This window comes from Mixophyes fleayi, chromosome 6 (assembly GCF_038048845.1).
Source record: "Mixophyes fleayi isolate aMixFle1 chromosome 6, aMixFle1.hap1, whole genome shotgun sequence".
NCBI classification, from domain to species: Eukaryota; Metazoa; Chordata; class Amphibia; order Anura; family Limnodynastidae; genus Mixophyes; species Mixophyes fleayi.
This window is the reverse complement of record NC_134407.1, coordinates 45,730,515-45,753,301: the sequence shown is the minus strand read 5'-3', so window position 1 is coordinate 45,753,301 and position 22,787 is coordinate 45,730,515. Positions and strand designations below refer to the sequence as shown.

Genomic DNA, 22,787 nt, shown 5'->3' with positions numbered 1-22,787 from the left:
GTGGGGAAAAGGACCCAAAAATGTGTGCAGGTGTGGGGAAAAGGACCAAAAAATGTGTGGGGGGGGGGGGAGAGGACCCAAAAATGTGTGCATGTGTGGGGAAAAGGACCCAAAAATTAGTGCAGGGGGGGGGGGGGGAGAGGACCCAAAAATGTGTGCATGTGTGGGGAAAATAACCCAAAAATGTGTGCAATACAGTAAAATTTTTGCATTTTCAATACAGGACTCCAAATTTCCAGAAGCCAGCGAGAAGACAACAAAGCAGCAAGAGAGATGAGCAAGAACAGGTAAGAGATAACAGCGCAATCAATCTAAATTTGAATGCTGGAGAATATTTCGGAGTATTCCTATACATTGGGGGGGGCAGGGGTAGGGAGGTGCTGTTGGTGTATTTGCCTACGGTGACCGAAACCCTTAATCAGGCCCTGGGTTTTCTGTAGTCGTTTTATGTTTTCGCACACAGTATGCTTCTGTAATTCAAGCAAACTGATTTGCACAACAAGGGAATAGATCAGGCTGGGCAGAAGACAAAGTGTGATACACAAGTTTGTGCTGCTGCTTAACATGTTGGACTGCACCAGCAACGCCACTTCATCGTGCAACAATATTGCGCATGGAGCCCACAGCAGGTGGGCCTGTGTGTTTTGAAATGCCAGGGCTGAATTTTAGTCCCAGTCCGGCCCTGATGCGAGGACATGTGTTTACAATCAGGAGCAACTGTAAAGATTTATTTTAAGTACAGTAGACATTAATTACATCATAATAAATGTATAAATCTATTTCATGGGGAAAAAAAAGTAAACACTTTTTTATTTTGCCATTAATGACTATTTTATAACCATGAAACATTAATAGTGTACTTTTATGTGCTGTGCGTTCTTTTGTGAGTTTATATTCCTCATATGTATTAAACGTATCCTGCAGTGCCCTGTCTGGTAGCGCAGAGCCGACCCACACCCGTATTCACCATATGTATTTTCTCATCCACTCCTTGTTGTATTGGGATGTGCGTATACCAGATTCATGTGCGTTTTAAATAAACACACATTATGTTAAGTGTGCGTGCCTTAATGAATCAGGCCCTATATGTTAACATGGCTCAATAGTGATAACAATTCCCAAATCATCAATTTCTCTCTCAGAATTAAATTATGCCCAAATCATTAAATTTGTCTGCAAAAACATTATCCCAGACTCTTTTGAATTTTGAAGCACTGTAAAATATTTTGTGCACTTCCGTTGTCTGAATAGATAAAATCTTTGTTGAATGTTTGACTTCACTTTGTGGACAACAACTATATGTGGACTTACTATATGCAATTAATATTTTGTTCCCAGGTTTAACCAAATAAAGTTTTCAATACCATTGCAAAGTATTTGATCATTTAAGAACATATTGTAGTTGTACTGTAACCCATAGCAACCTGTTGGTTACTAGCATTGATCAATCTCGTTATTGGCCAATGAAAACCAATGTCTGATTAGTTGCCATAAGTTATTTGCATCATGGTAATAGGTGAACATTTTAGTTTCCCTATATTGCAACTAAATATGGGGGAATATTAATGTTAGGAGGTAGCATGTCTGAACATCACCACTCTATCTCAAGCTATGGGTATCAACACCATTTGTTTATATAGCGCCACCAATTCTGCAGCGCTGTATAGAGAATATTTGTTACTCACATCAGTGTTTGCCTCATTAGAGCTTACAGTCTAAGGGGCACATTTATCAATGTTCGGCAAAAGTGAGAAATAGTTATCAATCCTTTTTGCATAGATAAGGATTGAACTATTTCTCAAATTAATGAACAACAGATCACAGAAACAGCAGTTCCGAAAAACTGCTGTTTCTGTGATAAAAAAAATCATACTTACCCCCCTCTTTGGAAGCGCTGTCTCCGGGTCTTCTCCTCGTTCTCTTCATTCTTCAATTGCGCATGTGCAGTTCCAACAACTGCACATGCGCACAAAGATCCCCTCTCTGTCTCTGCAATCGTTGCAGAGAGAGATCGGTCAGTGACAGGGAGGGATCATGTGATCCCTCCACACATGCGCTGTCCAGCTCTGCTCTTTATAGCAGAGCTGTCAGCACTGAAAACTTTCAATTATGATAATGTATGCCAGCTTCAGCTGGCGTACATTATCAAGACAAGTTCCCGAAAAAAAAATTTTTTCGGGAATTGTTCGATTGTGGCCAGAGCAGTCACCATACTTTTGAATGGTGACTGCTCGCAAAAACGATCAGGAGTGCAAAGCAGCAGATATCCATGATATCTGCTGCGATGCACCTTTAATAAATTTGCGGAGGGCACATTGGGACCTGATTTCCACGGTAAGTGCACGATAGTGCACTGCCGTGATTTCTTAAATATGCCCCTTTATTCCCTAACACATACACACAGACTAGGGTTAATTTTGTCAACAGAAAATTAACCTACTACTATGTTTTTGAAGTGTGAGAGGAAACCCACGCAAACACGGGTAGAACATACAAACTCGATACAGATAAGGCCATGGTTGGGAGTCGAACTCATGACCCCAGTGTTGTGTTGCAGAAGTACTGACCACTGAACCCCCGTAGACAATCTAATGACCTAGACAAAGGCTGTTATGCAGGTCTATACATATAGTTGCATTATAAAGATAAATATGTATTTAGTATACAGTGAACAGAGGGATTGGAACTAATGTCTGCAACAGGTTGATATTACATGAGAAACAATATTATATTTTATGTTGATATTTAGCCTGCGGCGTCTTTAGAACAATGTCAGCTCGCATCGACGAATTCTATGCGTACATTAATTCCTGGTCATTTACGCCCTGCAGCTGAAGTGTTTCTATAATTTACTGTCTAATTTCAGGTTATAGAACGTAAGGTTCTGTTCCCTATCTAATGGTGCATTGCCTAATCTACAAACTAAGGAAAAAAGCTTCTCAGCAGATGTAGATGTGGTTGATGTGGTCAAATAAATTACACAATGGAAACATCATATTTGGTAATAGTCAGACAATGTTTTGCTAATTGTACTTCAGGAAGCTAAACGTTTTATTGGTATTTTATCAAAATCATATTTTTTATGATTCATATCAGACTACTTATTATTAGACTTTCAGTCTCAGGAATTATATTTGTAATTACCACTATGGAAGGTAAAAGTTATGGAGTCTTATAAGAAGGGCCGCCAAGAGAAATTTTGGGCCCCGGTACAGCAGCTTCATGGGGCCCCCCTACAGTCGACTAGAAGGGAAACCCATGTGCTCCGGAGGTGCACTGAAAAAGGGGTGTGTCCATACCATTGGAGGTTTGGCTTGTGTCATTGGGGGCGTGCCTAGGAGGTAAAAAGCGCAAGGCAAGAAATAATTTAATATATCCTCATTAGAGGATACAATCATTTGGTGCTACAGGGCTCCCGTAGTCTAGGCATGGAGCCCTGTAGCACTGTCATTAAAGAAATGCCCAGGAGCTTTACTCACACATGTGCCAAGCAGCTATACACACACACATAACCCCTCTTCCCACGTGCTTTACACACACATGCCCCTCTCTGCCCAGCAGCTTTAATCACACACGTCCCTCTCTGCCCAGCAGCTTTAATCACACATGCCCCTCCCCAACACATCACCCCTTTATCCAGCAGCCTGACTGCACTGTGGGTCATGTGACTGTGTGGGGGTCGCTACCCCACGTACCCACGACCAGGAACGGAGACACTTGCTCGATTACGTCTGTTGTCACCCCGTGTTACTCTAACCTTGACACATGGGGCTGCGAGTATTTGGGACAGAGAACGTTCTCACCCAAACTCTCTACTCACCCAGCAGTTTAAGTGACAGGGCTACACTTGCCATCAAAGCATCACCGGGTCTGGCGGTTCCCACCTGGAACCGTCAGTGCACAGTCGGAACTCAGGTGAACCACGCCCTACCCCACGGTACACTGCCTGCCCTGGAACCTTCAGGCTAACCTGCCAGAACTTAGAACAGGCAATCAAATGGAATTGCGGGTAGCTCCCCCCAGAACTCTCAAGGACTGTGTTGCAATGTCAACGAGGAACCTACCCACTACCTCTGGAACCTACAGGTATGACGGGGACTTACTGGGCGGGAGGACTACCGTGTGGCTTTTCCTCTGGCATGGTGCTTTGCACATTCTCCTTGCCCCTTCCAGGCCTAGCGTGTGGCCAGAGAACAGACCGAACACCAGAGCCTATCTGCAACGGGACGCGGACTTCTTACTCCAGGAGAGGAAACGCAACCCAACCCCACAAGCACACAACAATACAATACCACAATGCACACAACAATACAGTACCACAATGCACAGTATACCTTCTTACGCTGCCTGGAGCCTGCTGCCTGCCCTAGAAGAATGCTGGACCTAATGCCCTGCCCTTACTAGGGACCTACATGGCTGAGGGCCTTGCGCCCTGCCTGTGGGGCTGAGTCCCCTACCTGTCGATGGGCCTAACGCCCAAACCTAACTAATGGCCTTGTGCCCTGTTGTGGGGCTGAGCCCCCTACCTGTGTTGTGAGCCTGAACTTAACTAAGGGCCTTGTGCCTTGTTGTGGAGCTGAGCACCCTAACTGTGCTGTGGGCCTAAAGCCCGGAACTAACTAAGGGCCCTGCTTCTGGGGCTGAACCCCCTACCTGAGCTGTGGCCTTCAGCCCAATAATCAGCCTACAGTGGCCGCCCCTATCTGCTGCTCAGGTCTAGCATCTGATGTGCCTCGTGGGCCTTGTGCCCAGAGAAAGATGGGTGTTGGGCAAAGGAGGAGTTACAGAGTGCGGGCGAGGGCCCAGAAGAGGTGATGCCCAGAGGGCCTTACCTGGTCCAGGGATACCTCTGGCTACTTCGGCGTATGTCCTCTTCCGTCCACCGGCGTCCTCCAGAAGAGGCCTCCGGAACTCTCCTTCCCTCGGTGTGGCCGGGTCTTCAATAGACAGAGTAGCTCTTAGCCGCTGCTGGCCGCTGTTCTGCGCGCTGCTCCAGCTGCTCCAGTCCCTCAACGTCCTCTCAGCAGTCTCTCCGCCACGACTCACTTTCCGGGCGCCGAAGCGGGCGACTTAAATAGACGCCGGCCCGCCGATGCCTGATGACGTTAGTGCGTTGCTGCGTCATCCCGCTCCTGTTGCTGTGAGCCCGGATGGCTCGCGGTTGCGCCAAAATTGAATGGCCGATCGGGGAGCACTGATTGGCTCCCTGACCCCGCGACATGTACAGCGGCTCTCACATCTGCAACAGTCATATGACCTGCTGATGTCACAGTGACCGGGATTTAGCCAATACCTAATGGAGATGGATGCAGCCTGTGTGGTCCCTGCATAGACTGTCACAGCGCAAAGTATGCGACTTGACAGCCTATGCAGGGATCGCATAGACTGCCTACCCGACACCACAACACCTCTACGCCCTCCCCCCTCACCTCCCAGAAAACAAAACAAAAAAAAAAACATTAAAAAAAAAAAATCTTGCTAGTCTGCAGTGCGGTCCTGGGCCCCCTGGCATACCCGGGCCACGGTAATCAGTACCCGCTCCCGTCCCCGCTCAGCGCCCCTGTTTATAAGGCAGAAAACCAAATGGATAGTCTAAAGTCAAAGAATGTAAATGGGCACATTCTCCACTATCTCCTGTACTTTTTTTTAGCTTCCCCTCATATACATATTTTTCCCCACAGTCCCATCATCATCATCAGCTATTTATATAGTGCCACTAATTCCGCAGCGCTGTACAGAGAACTCATTCACATCAGTCCCTGCCCCAATAGAGCTTATAGTCTAAATCCCTAACATACACACAGACACAGACTGAGAGAGACTAAGACCAATTTGTTAGCAGCCAATTAACCTACTAGTATGTTTTTGGATTGTGGGAGGAAACCGGAGCACCCAGAGGAAACCCACACAAACACGGGGAGAACATACAAACCACACAGCCATGGTCATGGTCAGGAATCAAACTTATGACCCCAATGCTGTGGGGCAGAAGTGCTCATCACTTAGCCGCCGTGCTGCCCTTGTAATTTATAGGTCATCATCTCAACAAACAAATATCACAGTGAGAAGTAGCAGGTTCTCTAACAGGGCTCCTTTATCTGATCATTAATCTCTGAACTTAACTAGCTTGTGACATTCTCTCTTTGCAAAACCTACATGTGTCACTGTCACCAAACACAATAAAGATCATTTACAAAGATACAAAATGCAATCCTGCAGTGCAATTGCCAGATCATCCTCCCGATTTTAAACAAATGGTCCTGTTTATAGGGCATGGCTCAATGCATCAATGTAGTAGTGTAGTGGGTGCATCTTCTGATGGTAGGAGCTTGGTGAAACTGAATCTGGGCATTCTTTGTATCTTGTACTACACCCACGTGCAAGAATGAAATGTCATTGGGGCAGGATACTTAAAGAAGCTTCAACGTATGGAGAGAGCACATTCCCAGGGCCGTCCTGAGTTAGCAGTAGGTTGCACAGCCTCTTCCTCCTACAAAAGGACTTTATTTGTACCAGTAACTGGAGGTGACAGAGATTTGACCTATATTTTTGTGATGTATTTTGCACCAGATGGATATGATATCTATGGGAAAACGTTTAACTGTATGATAGTGACATATGTAATAAAGTCAGTTCTAATGTTTCCTCAATCTCATGAGATATTTAGGTTTCACATTAATACATTTTCCACCATTTCTGTCCGTACCTATAATCCGGCAAAGGTTAGCAAAGTGCAGTTTTATGTGGACAGCTCCAATAACAGACGGGACCTGCACCTTTGTATATAGCAGCTGGACAAATAGGCAGATTTACATATACTTTAATTGATCAAAACTGCATATTTGCTACTTCTGGTCCTCCTCTGTTCCTCCTTCCACTGTCTATATTCATGGATATTATGAGTCAGTACAGGAGTTCGTGTAGGACAATGGGTTGACCCAAGGAAAGGATCTGAAGGTTAAAGAAGAATTGTAGTAAGTTTACATACAGAGGGATAGTGTTTGGTTGAGGGAGACAATAATTAATATATAGAAATATTAATATATGTCTTAGTAATTATATTTGCTCATTCACAGAAGAAGGAAAGAGGCCAGAGTAAAATGGCAAAAATACTGATAAAAAGGAGATAGATACAAGTCTATTACATAGGAGAACATTCCAATGGAAACTCTCAAAACTGAAAGCGGACAAGTCAATGGGGCCACATCCTATACATCGAAGGATACTTAAAGAGACGGAAGGGGTGCTGGTAAATAGTTCCAGAGAATTGGAAAGGAGCAAATGTAGACCCCCTGCAGAGAAGTGGAAATAGAGGAGAGGCCGCCAACTACAGACCAGTGACCCAGATGTTGGTACTGGGGAAATTAATGGAAACTGCTGAAATAAAGAATTCCAAGCAGCATGAATTTACTGGGGTAAATCATACAAACAATACAAACTGATAGACTTTTGACTGGGTGACTAAGGCAATAGATCACAGTAGAGTCATAGATATAGCTTGTCTAGGTTTTAGTAATGTTTTGACACTTTCCTATATCGAAGACTGATAATGAAATTGAAAGTTTAGAATTGGTTTCAAAGATAGTTGAGCGGATACAATACTGGTTGTAAGATAGACCACAGAGAGTTGTATTACATGGAACACATTCAGAGGAGGGAAAGGTTATTGAAGGGAAAGTCTTTGCACAAAGATATGCGGCAGAGCAGACATGAGGGGGACAGTGGGGACAAACAGCATTATTGATTATCTAGATAAACTAGAGGAATGGTCAAGTGATGTGAACTACAGTTTAATATGAACTACTGAGGAATAAAGGGAACTATGGCTCACTATTTCAGATGAAATATAGGCAGGCATTCAATAGGAAGCTGTCCCGGCAATGACTTGTTTTTAATGAAGACTCCAGGTTCTGGCTCGGATTCATTATTGTGCATGTGTCGTTGTCACTTCCAGTACAGAGAGCAGGGTAGAGCAGCAACGCTGCTGGATAGAGGGATCCGAACATCCCTCTTCTGCGATGCTCTCCCCATAGGATTGAATGGCTTACACCCTCTTCAGATGGAGTCAGCCATCGAGGTCAAACTTAAATGGCTAATTTACTTAAAAATGCTAAACCTTGTGGAAAAAGTAGTCTCCACATGGTTTAGGGCTTCATAACTAGGCCCCTAAGTCAGGTGCTAGTTTGCATAAGGAAAGGAATTAATGCAGAAAGTGAGAGGTACTAATGCCACTACTGTATACAGGTCATTGCTACAAAGTCATGTAGAATACTGTGTCAGATCTGGAGGCTAGATCTACAGAAGGATAGAAATAAATTAGAGAATGTGCAAGGAAGGGCCATCAAATGGTGACAAAACATTGGAGGAAAGATCAAAACATGTATAGATCGGAGCAGAGGGAGATATGAAAGAAACTTTCAAATGTCTCAAGGACTTTAATAAGCAGGGAAGCATTCATTAATTAAATATGTACTGGGCAAGCACTGAAAATACAGTTAAGTTAAGAGGAAAAAATAATTCACCAAAGCAGTAGTGGAAGTCTGGGATAGACACAAGGCTAAATAAATGATGGATAGGGTCTGGGGTTATCGGGGATAAAAAGGAGAACAATAGATGGGCCAAATGGTTATCATTAAATTCAATGTTTCTAACTTTAAAGATCAGGATACCGGTGTCTGAGCTGCAGTTTCCATTGAAATTAAAGATCTCACACCACCTTTGTATAATATCATAGAACCTGGACCATATAGATTAATTGTCCTGCATGGCACTTAAAGAGAAAAACTGTTAAGAGACAGTTATCACATGGGTAGAGCTGAAGCAACCTGTTCAGTGCTCCTTATTATTACGAAGGGTTCTATCCATACAAGGAGGCCGGAGAGCTCCCTGACCGTTCCCCTCACCTCTCACAGACAGAAAGGGCATCTAACCTGCAGGGGAAATAAACTCCTAAACTGTGGGCTACAGACAGGACACATAAACCAATGGTACTGCAGTGATCTCTAACATCTCACATCTAGATAATAAAAAATAATAGGAATATTCCGTAGGGTTTATTAGGTATGTCTGGAATAGTTGCATTTCTTAGCTCCCATTTGTTGAAATACAGACAGAAAATGTCTCTTCAACTAAGCCCCTAGTCAGACGTGGTCCATAGGTATTCCATGGGTTGTGAGTGTTACTGATACCCACCTAGTTTACTAGAAGATGTCTTAACATTTAGAGGCATATTCCTGATAGTGTTCTGTCAACAGAGCTAATAGTGCTCGTATATGGCTCCAATGTGTGTAGGTGCACTGAAATGATGTACAATAACATAATTTGTTTCTCTGTAGATTTTTATTAAGAGACAACTTTATTCCAATTTTACTGTCAATAAATTTTATATTATTAAGAACAATACATGTTATTGTTGCTGTTGTTTTTTTTTTTTTTAACAACCTCACCAGTACAACAAGAACCCTTTTGTGTATAACGTGGGCCTACCTGTGGCGCATGTTTGATGCCTTGTGGTTTTAAAGCGACAGTGCTCATTGGCGTGAGCTCCATTCCTGGTAAGATGTCATAAAGTTTCTCGTCTCCCCTCTTGTCGCCTTTCATTTGGTATCCCATACATCCGCGACCCAGACCAGTATATGCCAGGTATCCTCGTCCTCCCAGTCCTCTAACTCCCGCAGCCCCTACAGGTACACTCATGTAAATTTCTAGGAATGCAAGAAGGCATCAAACTGTATCAAATCAGCAGAAAATCACCCAGATCCATGATATAATGAAGAATGTTGGCCCATGTACACAGAACGTGCTTGAAACAATGGAACTAGCATTTTTATTTCATTGCAGGTAGTTTTGTAATAGAATGAGTACAAATGAGTTGTCTGTTGTTTTTGGTGTGTATATTATAAGCATGCTATGTTTTTAGAAAGTGATATTACACATACCACATTGAGCCCAGCATAACACCCTCATGTCTATGACATATAATTTTGTACCTACATTTCTGCTGGCCTTGGAAACCCCCTCCCAAATTGGTGTGTTTGTCTCTGTAAGTGCCCTCTGTCGGAACCTGGGTATAACAATCCAAATGGTAGCCTTGGATCTCAGTGATTCACTTCCATATTTAGCATTAGGTATCCACGCTTATCCCAGTATAGAAGTTCATCACATACAGAGGCAAATGTACAGAGAAAATAGTATCTATGAATGTAATAAATCTATGTCAGTGTTTCCCAAACTCAGTCCCCAGATACCCCTAACAGTGCATGTATTCCATATCTCCTTGCTGGAGCACAGGTGTGTTCATTACTGACTGACACAATGTAACAGATCCACAGGTGTTATAATTATAATGTGTAATCAGTAATGAATACACCTGTTCTCCAGCAAGGAGATGTGTCAAACATGCACTGTTAGCTGTACCTGAGGAATGAGTTCAGGAAACACTGCTCTAAGTTCATGGGTTTACTACCCATAAATCTATTCATAAATATCCCTCCTATTATGTAAATGGTAGTAAAGCAAAATTATTTGAAAATATACATTCTTACTGTTAACATTTACACTCAATGAAATAATTCTCCTCCATTGTTTATTACCAGTTCCATATACATTGGCTTTAAATTTCTATTAAATTAATATACAAATTATAACCTTTTGTCTTTGAATTGCTTTAGACTAATTTATAATGTACAATGACATCCAACATTATATAAAGAGAAAACTCCTTTAGTAGATTAAATTAGTAAAGAATTACATGACAAGATATTACATTGGTGTACGTGATCAGATGATACTAAATTGATGTACTTGATCCCACGATACAACATAAAATACACAATTACATGTTATTATTTTAGTAATACATTTTGTCTAATCTAGCATGTTAGTTATTATTAGTATACTGACAGCCTGTGAAAATTAATTTGTTATTCAGCAATGATAATTAAAATAAGTGATTGACATGAGCAGCCCTGTGCCATTCACTGGGGAACAGGATAAGTTGTTTATATGAATGAACTTCATTTAAACCTGCATTTTGCCTTAAATGATTCAACTATATACTGTATGTTCAAACTTAGTAGCCAGTGACAATGGTCTGTCTGTTCTGAACAAATAGGAAAACAGATGTATCGGAATATTCCAATAGATGCATCTTGCCTTTAGCAAAACACACATATAAGAAGCAAATCATTATTCTGCACTCAAACATGAATCGCAGCCGTTTGCTATGACACCCCTAGTCAGAAATATATTTATGATAAAAAAAGTCAATGCACATGTTAGGTTTAGGTAAATCATTGATCAGCTTAAGCCCAGAGCTACTTTGTCAGAGATTTATATAGCCATCCTTGGCACTGTACATTACCAAAATAACAATCACATTCTTTCATTGACTTATCTTGTTCTAATTTATTTATATATTGCTAGAATTTAAAACAATACAGTATAAAATAGGACAGAATATTAAAACGTAAACCTTACAAACGAGTCATTATAGTACCTGAGCACAATGCACGACTTAGTGGATTCTTCACAAGTATATGAAAGGTTCTATTTTAAGTATTGCTTTTTATTGTAATCACCCGTTCACAAGATTTACGTTTGACAATTCTGTCCCCATTTTGTGCTGTATTAATTTAAATTCTAGCAATATAGAAATATTTTGACCAAGATGTTTTAGAGAATTATTCAGATATAAATGAGAGGTTCTATTTTAAAACACTGTTGCTACCACCAAGAGAGGGCAATGGTGTAAATTATGCTACTAGGCTTGGACTTAACAGTGAAGTTACCAGGGAATCCACCAGAAGGTCCCTAGCCTGACTGGACCGCTGTAGCGCAATCCCAAGAGATTAGTCCGGTAACAAAGATCACTTGTTATGTAACTCATTGTTTCCTGCTACACAAGCAATGAATCACTTTGTAGAATGATGATTTCTTTCAATAGCGTAATGCTGCAATTTAATCGCCTCTTGTGAAGTTCAGACAATTAATCTCCTCAATGGAGATTTTAAATGACTCTGGGCAAAAAATGCTCTATGAAATAAATAACACAGATAAATAATATCATTTAAAATTGGATGGTGCATTCTAAGTGATTAATCTCATGAAATGCGATTAGTAAAACTAAAAGTTGCACATGTAGCTCAAGCCAAAATGAACATCCTGCCACACATTGGGGAGAGTTCAATTGGCCGCGTTACGGATAAAATTAAATGCGGCCTGCACGTTATTACGGTAATAAGGATTATTACCGTTATTACGGTAGTTTCAACGCCAGCTTTTTGCTCGCAGCTCCGCAGAAAGCCAGGTTAAAAATACCGTAATAATGGTAATAGTTTTAATGTCGCGCAAATTCGGGGGGGAATTGAATTCCTCCCATTGTTACCCAAACACCTTTATATTTTATGTCATTTTGCATTTAGGGTCTACAATGTGTGTGCTACTTATATATATTGTGGTAGGCATTTTGCAGACATTTGCTGTTCAGATGGAGCGGCAGTGACTGCAGAGGTTGTCTGTGAAGCAATAAAAATAAGTATTTACAGTAGTTACAGAGTATATTACTGCTTCTTCTTTGTAATTGTAAAACTGCATCTACCTATACTGCAATTTATTCTGTCCCATGACATGATTCATTTTGTAGCCATTTTTCACACTTCCCCTAATCTGTTTACAAAGTAAGTACTATTGGACACACATTACCCAGCTCTTCAGGTTGGTAACTGCTCCCTGTACGTTACAAGAGTGACTGATCCTAATGAAATTATTTGTGTAGATCTAACTGGCAGTGGGAATCTAAACAGCTAATTTAATTTCCAAATTGCCATGTCACGGTCTGCCTTCTCAATTAGTGATGATTGCCAACACATATTACATAATGCAGATTCATTTCATTCATTGACTGTGCTGTTACCTCTAACAGATGGGGGTCGGATGAGGCCCCGGTTGCTGACATAGCCTTTGGTAGGAGGGAAGTGGATGCTCGGTATGGCAGCGGTGTAGGCTGGTGGTGCGTAGAAGACAGGTGCTCCAAGATAAGCTGTGGTTGGGTCATAGACATGGCCAATCGTGTACGTGTATTCAGGTTGTACGGCCCCTCCTCTTCCTCCTGTTCCTCTTGTGTACCTTACATAACTATCCTTGTCTACCGGCTTAGCCAAGGTAACCTCTATGGGTGAGCCATCTATTATCTATAAACAAAGACATACATACGTATATATCATTAAGCATAAGATTGTACTCTACAGCTATAGTTTTATAGCTATGTTTATTTAGTATCAATAAATTATTTGACCTTCGTCAGATATTGTAATCTACCATCTTGTCTGTGCAATGTATCTGTAACATTTTAATCATGTTTATACAGTACATGATAGCCCATTCTATTGACTCAAGGCTTATTTAATACCATGGAGAAAATGTTACTGTTATTACCAATAGACTAAGCATCTCAGGATCAGCTTGTTTAGAATGTATGATGATATCTTCTTTCCCTCTTCTACCACACCCTTTAACTGGCCTATAGTGTTACTGGGTAATTACCCTAGATAAACAAATGACAATCATCTTCTCCCAAGATCATAGAGATGAAACAGTGCCTGTGAAATGGGTTGTTCACATATATGTCCTTGTCTATAGTATGTTTACTGTAGACTAACCACATAATAAACCTGACCATAAATACAGTTCTCATGGGAATTAATGATCACTAAAGCATCCTCTCCTCCAGTTCTCATCGAATCATCCATTAAAGTGTACCTGTTAGTTACACAATAGGATCAGCCATTTTGTGGGCTAAACCATTTTTCATGACAATGCAACCTAGGAACCAGTGACATCACTCTGACACAAATACTGTAAGCCAATTGGTGGAATTTCTGGAAGCCTTAGGTGTCTATTAACGGTAAAGCCTTTAAATGCATGAACAATTTTGTGCAATTTGAGGTAAATACAATGTGATGGCAGAGCAATTCAGCTACTGTTTATTAACAAACGTTTTTAAACAACGTTTTTCAAGGAAAGACACACCCTATCTATATAAGTAGTGTTTATTTTACTTTTCTATCATTTTTAGAAACACATATAGGTATAGCGTATTCAAAATAGTGGATGTTATTCCTCTCCATATTTGTAGTATTTACATATTGGATGGGCAATATTGAATCCTTTTTTGAGGTAACTTAAAAGGACGCTATTATCAAATTGTAAGTAAATGCATGTTTAAACCTAACGTTTAGAAGCATATATTTGGCAGATATGTATGAATAACATTTTTTCACAAAAAAGTCTAATTTTCTATGTCATTTTATTGGAGCTGCAGTTGTTTTTGTTATTACTTGTTCTTGTCAGCCTCATTGGCCGGTCACTTCTCACTAAGCTGCAAACCATAAATGTGTAGTATGTGGTACATGTCGTAACAAACTGTGTTAATAAACAGCCTACTTATAATGTTTGTTTAACGGGATTTTAAACATTCACTACCAAAGGATCTCAGGAATAATTATACATAGCCCAACACCAGAAGTGTATACACTTTCCACACATGCTATCTGTCACAAAGCACAATAAGATATTTAAGAGGTAAAAGGGTCTAATGTAAGGGCTTAAAGCAAATTAATACTCTCACTATAAACTCTCACTATAAACTTTAAATTGCCCCTTTAGTCTAAGCATTGCCCTCTAAGACTATCTTCATCCTAGGATTACATATGTGATTTTAGTGTATGTCCTACCTTGCCATTTAATGCATTCATTGCTTCAACTGCATCAACACGATTGTTAAAGTGTACAAAGGCATAGTCTCTAATTTTCTTTATGCGTTCAACTGCTCCTACAAAACAAATAATATTGAAAATAGTCTTATGACACAACTTTAGATAATGAGTCATAATATTGAAAACATTTATCAATACTGTACTTTCATGGTAAACAGGGGATAGAGAGAGAGAGAGATTTGCTGTTATTTATTAGAAGATTTCTAGACTCATAAATAAATGATGGTTGCATTTATCTTTACAGTGTTGTAAAAATAGCTCTTTGGTTGGTTGCAGGGATAGACCTTTGAAGTCAGAAGGGGATTATACATACTGTCATTCCTATCTCCCGTATTGATTTGAGAACCACATAAATAACCATTTTTATTACCTAGTGGTTTATCAAGTTGTATAGTTCACAGTTCAAAGTTTCAACCTTCATTTAACTAGATTAAATGCTGCTGTGTGAAGTAACATTTTGTAACATTCACAGGTGTTCTAAATGCTAAATGACTAATCAGTTTTAATCATGTTTCTTATTTTAAAAAAAGGGGTTTGCACCTTAAGATAACTTTAATGTGCTGGGATGTGCTCTCCTGCAGCTTAGACCATACTTGCCAACTTTTCCTCGTTGGTTTCAGGGAGATCCCGGGGCAGGTGGGCGTGCAGGGGGCAGGGCTTGATGAATCGCATCATTTTGGCCCCGCCCCCTAAACGATTGTCACAATTTTGGCGGGGCTTAGATGACACAATATTTGCTTGATTAAACCCCGCCCCTGCCACTTATTGCGGGGGCGAGAACTGGGAGGTTGCCCTGCTCTCCTGGGAGCCCGGGAGGTCTCCCAGCAATGCAGGAGTCTCCCAAGCATTCCGGGAGAGTAGGCAACTATGCGTTAAAGAAAAGCAGCTAATAAATCTTTAGAGACTGAAGTGTCTTTTACATTTCTGTCTCCATTACTGAAGTCATGTTGTCTTACCTGTCAGTCTTTGATTAAATCTTGGTCTCCATGAAAATGGCCACCTCCATAGGCATCAATACATGGACATAGGACACAATTTCTGAACTGTGTCATCATGCTACAGATGGCGAAGCCAACCACGTCTTGTACTGGCTCAGCATCAGGGGGAATGCCAGACTCTTCAGGGAGTGAGGGAGATCACCCCTATTTCAGGGAGTCTCCCTGACATTCAGGCATTCATTGGTAAGTATGGCTTTGACTAAATACATTGTTGGCAAGCTTCCTGCTGTTTATTTTGCTGCTCTGGGAAAGCAGCTCCTTGGATATAAGTGTTTCCAGTATGGGGCAGAGCTGTGTTGTATGGCCCAACACAATGAAATATTTTATTTTCCTGGCTTGATTGTCTGCTTTGCCATGAATTTAGAATATATTGCAGGAAAGTCTGTACAAGCCAATTAACTGACGTCATTTGGAAGAAAATAAACCTTTGCCTCTTATTTTAATGTTTTCCTTTGGTAGCAAAAATGTTTCTAGCTATTTATAGGTATTTAACTTTGGCCAAAATGTTTTTATTATATGACGAAAAAATCCCTGTATGTATAGGATATTTCTGTCTAAATATGGACTACATCTTCCTCACTGAAAATAGATCATATCTATCCTTCAAACACTGGCAACTTTATTTAATTCTTGCTATTGTCAATTCAGTAAGACTCAGTGAATGGAGAACCACCCAAACAGTCAAATGTGTTTTAAACCATTAAAACTTGTAACTAACATGAGCAGGTTGTGGAGCACTTTTTTCTCAACAGTTAATCAGTTATTTGTGATATGCAATTCAAAGAACTGTCATTGTACGGATTATCCCTGAAACATTTACCTATCAGATAGGCTTTACTAGAGCGTGTTATCGACGCAATGGTTGAAGATGGCTGGGCTATTTTGTTTACAAAGTAAATAAATATAAAATGTTTCCAGACATGCCTTTAAGGCTGATGTGCTGAAGAGCTACCAACTGGCCATGTTTTCAGGATTTCTCTCTGTAGAAACAGGTGGGATAATTACTGACCCAGAAAAATAGATTAACTCACCTGTGCATGGTTAAAGCAATCCTGAACTGTTTGTAGCTTTTGAGAACTGAGTTTGAGCCCCTCTGCTTTAAGAGGTTTAATGTAGATGTCATTTATATTTAGGTTATAGTTATTGTACTGATGCAGAATTAGCAATATGATAAGTTGCACTGTGTACCTGGTTTGATGTTGTTGAATTCTTTCTCTATTGTCTCCTCTGTTGTTGTGAGCATAAGATTTCTTACATATAGAATCTTAACCGATGACATTGTATCTTCATCAACTTCAACCTCTGGTTCTGCCCAGTCCACTGCAATAGGATGACCCCATAATTGAATGCGACCTGTAAAGATTACAAGATAAACAAAGCAACAATATATTGGTAACTGTCAGGACATAATGTATATTAACAATGCAATACACACCATGTGCCATAAATAGACATATAGACTCCTGTAAATAATATTCACCAGGCTCTGGTGAATGTTCTCTTTCCCTAAACGACCATGGCCCAAGTCTGCCTTATTCTGTCATTCTAAGCTCGGGTCTATGTGCCCTTTCTACAAACCTGGGCCAGGCAGGGGCGGATCTAGAAAACTGGTGTACCCGGGGCGATTTAGGCCCCACCCCTTTCTAACATCTTAGGCTGCCGACGGCTGCATACTATGTGCAGGTCCGTCCAGCCGTGACAGGCAGGGACAGTGTGCTGCCCGGCTGCTCTGGTTGTGCACAATCAGAGCAGCCAGGCAGCACACTGTCCCTGCATGTCACTGCTGGACGGACCTGCACATACTGTGCAGCTGTCGGCAGCAAGTGATCTACGCCCCGATCGCCCCCCCCCTGGATCCGCCACTGGGGCCAGGACATTATTGATATTGATGAAGGTAATTTTATCTGTCTCTCTGGTATACCGCTGTGTTTTTTGTATTATTCTATAACTCTGCCTCCTTATTAGATACAGGTAATATTGTAGTTCCATGTTCTCGTTGGAGTGCTGTGCAGTGATGACAGCAGGGTAGCACAGTAGTTAGCACTGCTGTCTCACAGAACTGGTTCATGGGTTGGATTCTGACCAGGGCTGTATCTGTGTGAAGTTAGTATTTTCTTCTTGTGTTTGCATGGTTCCAGGTGTATCCTCCCACAGTCTAAAGACATACATGGGAGATTAATTGGCTTCTTACAAAAATTTGTCTGTGTGGTAGGAAATATATCTTGTAAGCACCACTGGGGCAAGGACTGATGGGAATGGTTAAAATATTCTCTGTATATTTATCATTATTATTTATTATTATTATTATTATTATTATCATCATTTATTTATAAGGCACCACAAGGTTTCCGCGTCACCGTACACAATACAAACAGTGGACCATACAGGGTTAAACAGTACAGAACAATAAACCAGTAATACCAAGACTCTAGACCTCCAGGCATAACAATTATAGTGAAGTTGGAGCACAAGAAATGGAATAGAGACCGGAGGGAATAGGGCCCTGCTCGTAAAGCTTACAACCTAAAAGGAGGGCAAACAGACAGCAGGCACAGAGGGATTTCAGGGGATCAAGCGCAGAAGGAGCAAGTATGGGGCGGAAAGAGAGAGATGAAGAGACGAGCATGGAGAGAAGGTTAGGTGGATGGCTGGTAGGCTTTGAGGAAGAGGTGAGTTTGAGGAACAGAAATTAGGAGGCTGGAGTATGGGAGGTCATTCCAGTGGAGAGGGGCAGCTCGGGAGAAGTCTTGGGTTCGGAAATGGGATGAGGTGATCAAGGTGGAGTAGAGGCGGCGGTCATTGGTCGAGCACAGGGAGTGGGACGAAGTGTTGATGGAGAGGAGGTTGGAGATATAAGGGGTAGTTGAGTGGGAGCCTTGTAAGTGGAGGTGAGGAGTTTGAAAAGGATTCTGTAGAGGAAGGGGAGCCAGTGTAAGGCAATGCAGAGAAGGGAGGCAAAAGAGGAGCGGCGTGAGAGGAAGATGAGTCTTGTGGCTGCGTTAATTGTAGAACGAAGGGGTTTGAGGTGAGAGTGGGCGAAGCCGGTGAAGATCAGATTACAGTAATCAAGAGGGGAAATGATGAGTTCATAGATAATGGTTTTGGTGGCATCATGAGATAGGAAGGACCAGATGTGGGCTATGTTACAAAATTGGAAGCAACATGATTTGGCAAGGGATTGAATATGGGATGCAAAACAAAGGGAAAAATCAAGGGTGACGCCCAGGCAGCGGTGGTGGGGGACAGAAGAGATGGTGGTTTTGTTAACACTGATAGAGAGGAGTACTGTATAATATATAGGCACTATATAAAACGCTGTGATAATAATAATATATAAGTATAATAATAAAAATAATAGCACAACACACTGCTCCTGATTTCGATAACTTCCTATAATCACAGCCTAATAGGCCATATTGGTTCTTTTACAGTCAAAAAGAGAGATAAAGAAACATATAGTCTTCTGAGATCAGACACATTTTAAATTTATTTATATGTGTATCATTTGCTTTGAATAGCACTAACGCTATCTGTAGAGTTGTACAATATGAGGAAGCTCATTGTCTGGCAGCCGCTCTCTTACATGTAGGTTTGGGTTCCTCATCATTTTTGTTCCCTGCTTCTGCGTTACATACTTAGTGACATATGGGAAGTTTCCAAACATCTTAAGCCTCATATTATACTGGAGCAAATGACAAAAGTATGGTTCGCTTTTATATCACACCCACATAGTGGTGGAACGCGTTGCGTGGACAGTACTCGTGTGATCCAACATCATCATGTGGGAGAGGAAGAGTTAACCCCCTAAGTGCAGGACTGTATACATACTGTCAGTAGTTTGTCCATGATAGAACACTCAAAGATTTTTTTGGAATGATTTTCAATTTAGACCTAGGAACATACATTTTCTTCATACAGTTTAAACATTCAAGTGCTTAAATTATATCTGAATTTCATTATATTTACATAAAAGAGTTTGTATTTCCCACCTGGTAATAATTTCCTTCTGGCCATAGCTGCAGCGCGGTGACTTTCATATTCTACAAAGGCAAATCCACGATTTTTGGATTTATCGGCAGCACTTGGGTAGACAATCACGTCGAGAACGCCTTCTGTCACTTTCCTCATCTCCACCAAGATTTCTTCTCTCTTCTTCATCTTTGGAATGCCACCCACAAATAATCGGCAGTTGTCTACACTGGCACAGACTCCCAGCAGTCTCCCATTTCTACAGTAAAAAAGTAAAGCAATAAATGAAGTTACAAGTCGGGTGTTTTGTTTGCTTACTTTAAACTCATTTGATATCAGAACTACACTAGTTATGAAGCCAGAAGAAAAATTTAAAACTTTTTACATATAAATCGTCAGGTGTATTCATCAATTCTTGGCAATGGATTTCATAACTATTACTAAAGGTGTTTCTATAATTTAATTTACTATGCTGTAATGTACCTATAGTATAGTTGTTGGGTTCTGGTTTAGAGATGCCCCTCTATCTCCCTGTTGGATAGCACTTGCTAGTTTGCTGTGCATGCAAAGCATTTAATCATCTTTCTTGTAGACAACAAAAGCAACAGTGACAAGTTACTGCCTTAAGTGTGTTTTCCAAATATTCTTTGATGAACAGAAATATCATGGACATACTGGATTATAAATCATGTTCACAAATAATGCCACAGTCATTACCCTTACCGAATTTCATAATTATTTAGTTGTTTGATCGCGTTCCTGGCCTCCTGTCTGTTAAAGAAAGTTACAAATGCATATCCCCTATTGTTTCCATTGAAGTCCATCATCATTCTCATTTCGTAGATTTTTCCTATCTGTTAAGATAAAATTCCAAAATATGAATGTAATACAGAAACAGTAAACAAGTTCGCTTGATGAAAGGGTGGAGAGCTGGGGTGCCGAATTCTCCTTTTTTTTAATTAGATAGAGGTACATTGTTCAGCAAATTCCCTGTATTGTTCCCCATGGGATTCTGGAACTTACAGCTCTTCACAATTTTTAATGCATTCATACATAGGGCCTGATTCATGTTTGCATAGTGTATCTTGCGTGATTCAGCACTGCACATGCCCAGAAACAGATCTTACACCAATGAGAGACATTGCATGCACTCTAAATCAGCGTGCATCTGACACTTGGGACCCCTTACATCCTGAGAGGTACAGTCAGGGCGTGTTTATGCAGATGTGGGCGATGCAAGTCTTGTGTTTATGGTAAGTATGCTTACATTCAGCTGCGTCTTGTATACCTCCTACAGGCAGTAAATGCCAGATGACATTGATGACCAACACAGCATAGTCTTTGAATTAAAAATGACTTGTAAGCTTGTCAGTAGCTATCACAGAGCAACCGTATGCAACTAAGTTATACTATCTAAATGCATTGTATGTACTGTACGCATGAAAGTCATTTTTATATATATATATATATATATATATATATATATATACATATATATATATATATATATATATATATATATATATATATATATATAAAATGTAAAAAAATATATTTCAAAAATAATTAATTTGAAAATAATTCTTTTTTAAATAATTATACTGTTAACAGTTGTTATTTTAATTTATAATATAATAAAAGTCTTATGCATTCTGATGTGAACTTTTATTTTATACGTGTGGGCATAATGCAGTCTTTTATGTTTGTCTATGTACGGCAAGTAATGTTTAGACAGAACATATATCCACCCATATTCAAATCGTAACATATCTTGGGATTCGCTTGGATTTGAATACGGACGGAACTACACACCTGCTCTTTTTAAATACGGAACTTCCATCCAAGTTGTGTTCGGATCTTCAAATTTACTAGACTCTTGTCAATTTTTCTTTGCCCTTATTTGAGGGCTGTCCAAGGGGTAGCCATGAGCTAGAGGCTTAGCCTCCTTTTTTTCCACTGGAAATGCCTACGCTGGATTGGTTACTGTCCCAAAAATCAGACTAATATGCAAAATGAACAGTGGGTTGTACTATGTGGAATCCAGAACAAAGCAATGGTCAGTTGTCATGGCTTCAGAAAACTTGATCTTAAGAGTTTCCAGGTTTTAGTTTCAAATGTATGGTAGCCACACAAGCCATTTATGACCATTCAATAAATGTATTTGCTTATAATCTACAACTAAAGCTCAACTGCCTCTATTATATGAGATAACTAACTTTATTTGCTCTTCAAACATGCATTTATGCAATGTATGTCCCACATTAACTTAGCTGTTATCTGATTGGTATTGATTACATCACATCATTACTCCTTATACCGTTTAAATAATAAACACTTGTTTATATTTACTATAGACCTGTCATTTTACCTTTTCACATATTGGTATGAGTTCATCCTCAAAAAGGTCTCGGGGAAGCTTGCCAACAAAGATCTCACATCCTCGCTCTGGTGGTGGGCCATCCCAACCAGGAGGTGGACCTCCATATCTTCTCTGTCCATTTTCCTGTTGAAGACAGACAGCAGAAGTCGTGAACGACTTACCAAGTGTACAAGTGTTTTCAGTGCTAGATTTAAAAAACAGGAATTGTTGGCACAGAAGTCCAACCAATGACTGGTGAAGCATTTACACAACATGCTTGTTAAACAGAGAGGACATCCCTAATCCCCACACACTTGAGATATATGGAAACTCTAATAGTAATAATGACTCTTCCATAGAACTATACAGGGGAGGGCTGGCAAATTTTAGCCCAAGGGGCAAGATTTGACTCAGCAGCCTATTAGGAACAATTTAAAGGAAAAAAATGGAGGTGGCCAAGTGACCCAGCCCAAGGTAGTCCACTATGGGACTGACCCGAGAGACAGATTCCCCCTTGTCCCCCAGCCTATACCTGGGATTATGAGTAGGCATTACCAATGACAGAATTTTGCTAATACATTTTCTTATTTCTCTACGGTAGTAATACTGTATTGCTTTATGTAATTAAAGTATAAAAATCTAACATGGATCCATATCTTAATACTGTACTGCTCAATAATATTAACA

At 40.5% G+C, this 22,787-nt stretch overlaps 1 protein-coding gene across 2 annotated transcripts in view; it reads right to left on the bottom strand.

Annotated features, from left to right (window-relative positions):
- A1CF (APOBEC1 complementation factor) overlaps positions 1-22,787 on the bottom strand; it is a 53,993-nt gene that overhangs the window by 9,165 nt on the left and 22,041 nt on the right. Inside the window, exons 3-9 of one of the 2 annotated variants that reach the window (XM_075216378.1) lie at positions 22,110-22,244; positions 20,465-20,595; positions 19,762-20,000; positions 16,961-17,125; positions 14,733-14,830; positions 12,914-13,190; positions 9,487-9,704 (exon numbers count right to left, since the gene is read on the bottom strand). In XM_075216378.1, coding sequence (XP_075072479.1) covers positions 9,487-9,704; positions 12,914-13,190; positions 14,733-14,830; positions 16,961-17,125; positions 19,762-20,000; positions 20,465-20,595; positions 22,110-22,244 — 1,263 coding nt within the window. The remainder of the gene's footprint in view (positions 1-9,486; positions 9,705-12,913; positions 13,191-14,732; positions 14,831-16,960; positions 17,126-19,761; positions 20,001-20,464; positions 20,596-22,109; positions 22,245-22,787) is intronic. The other variant, XM_075216379.1, reaches the window with a different exon arrangement.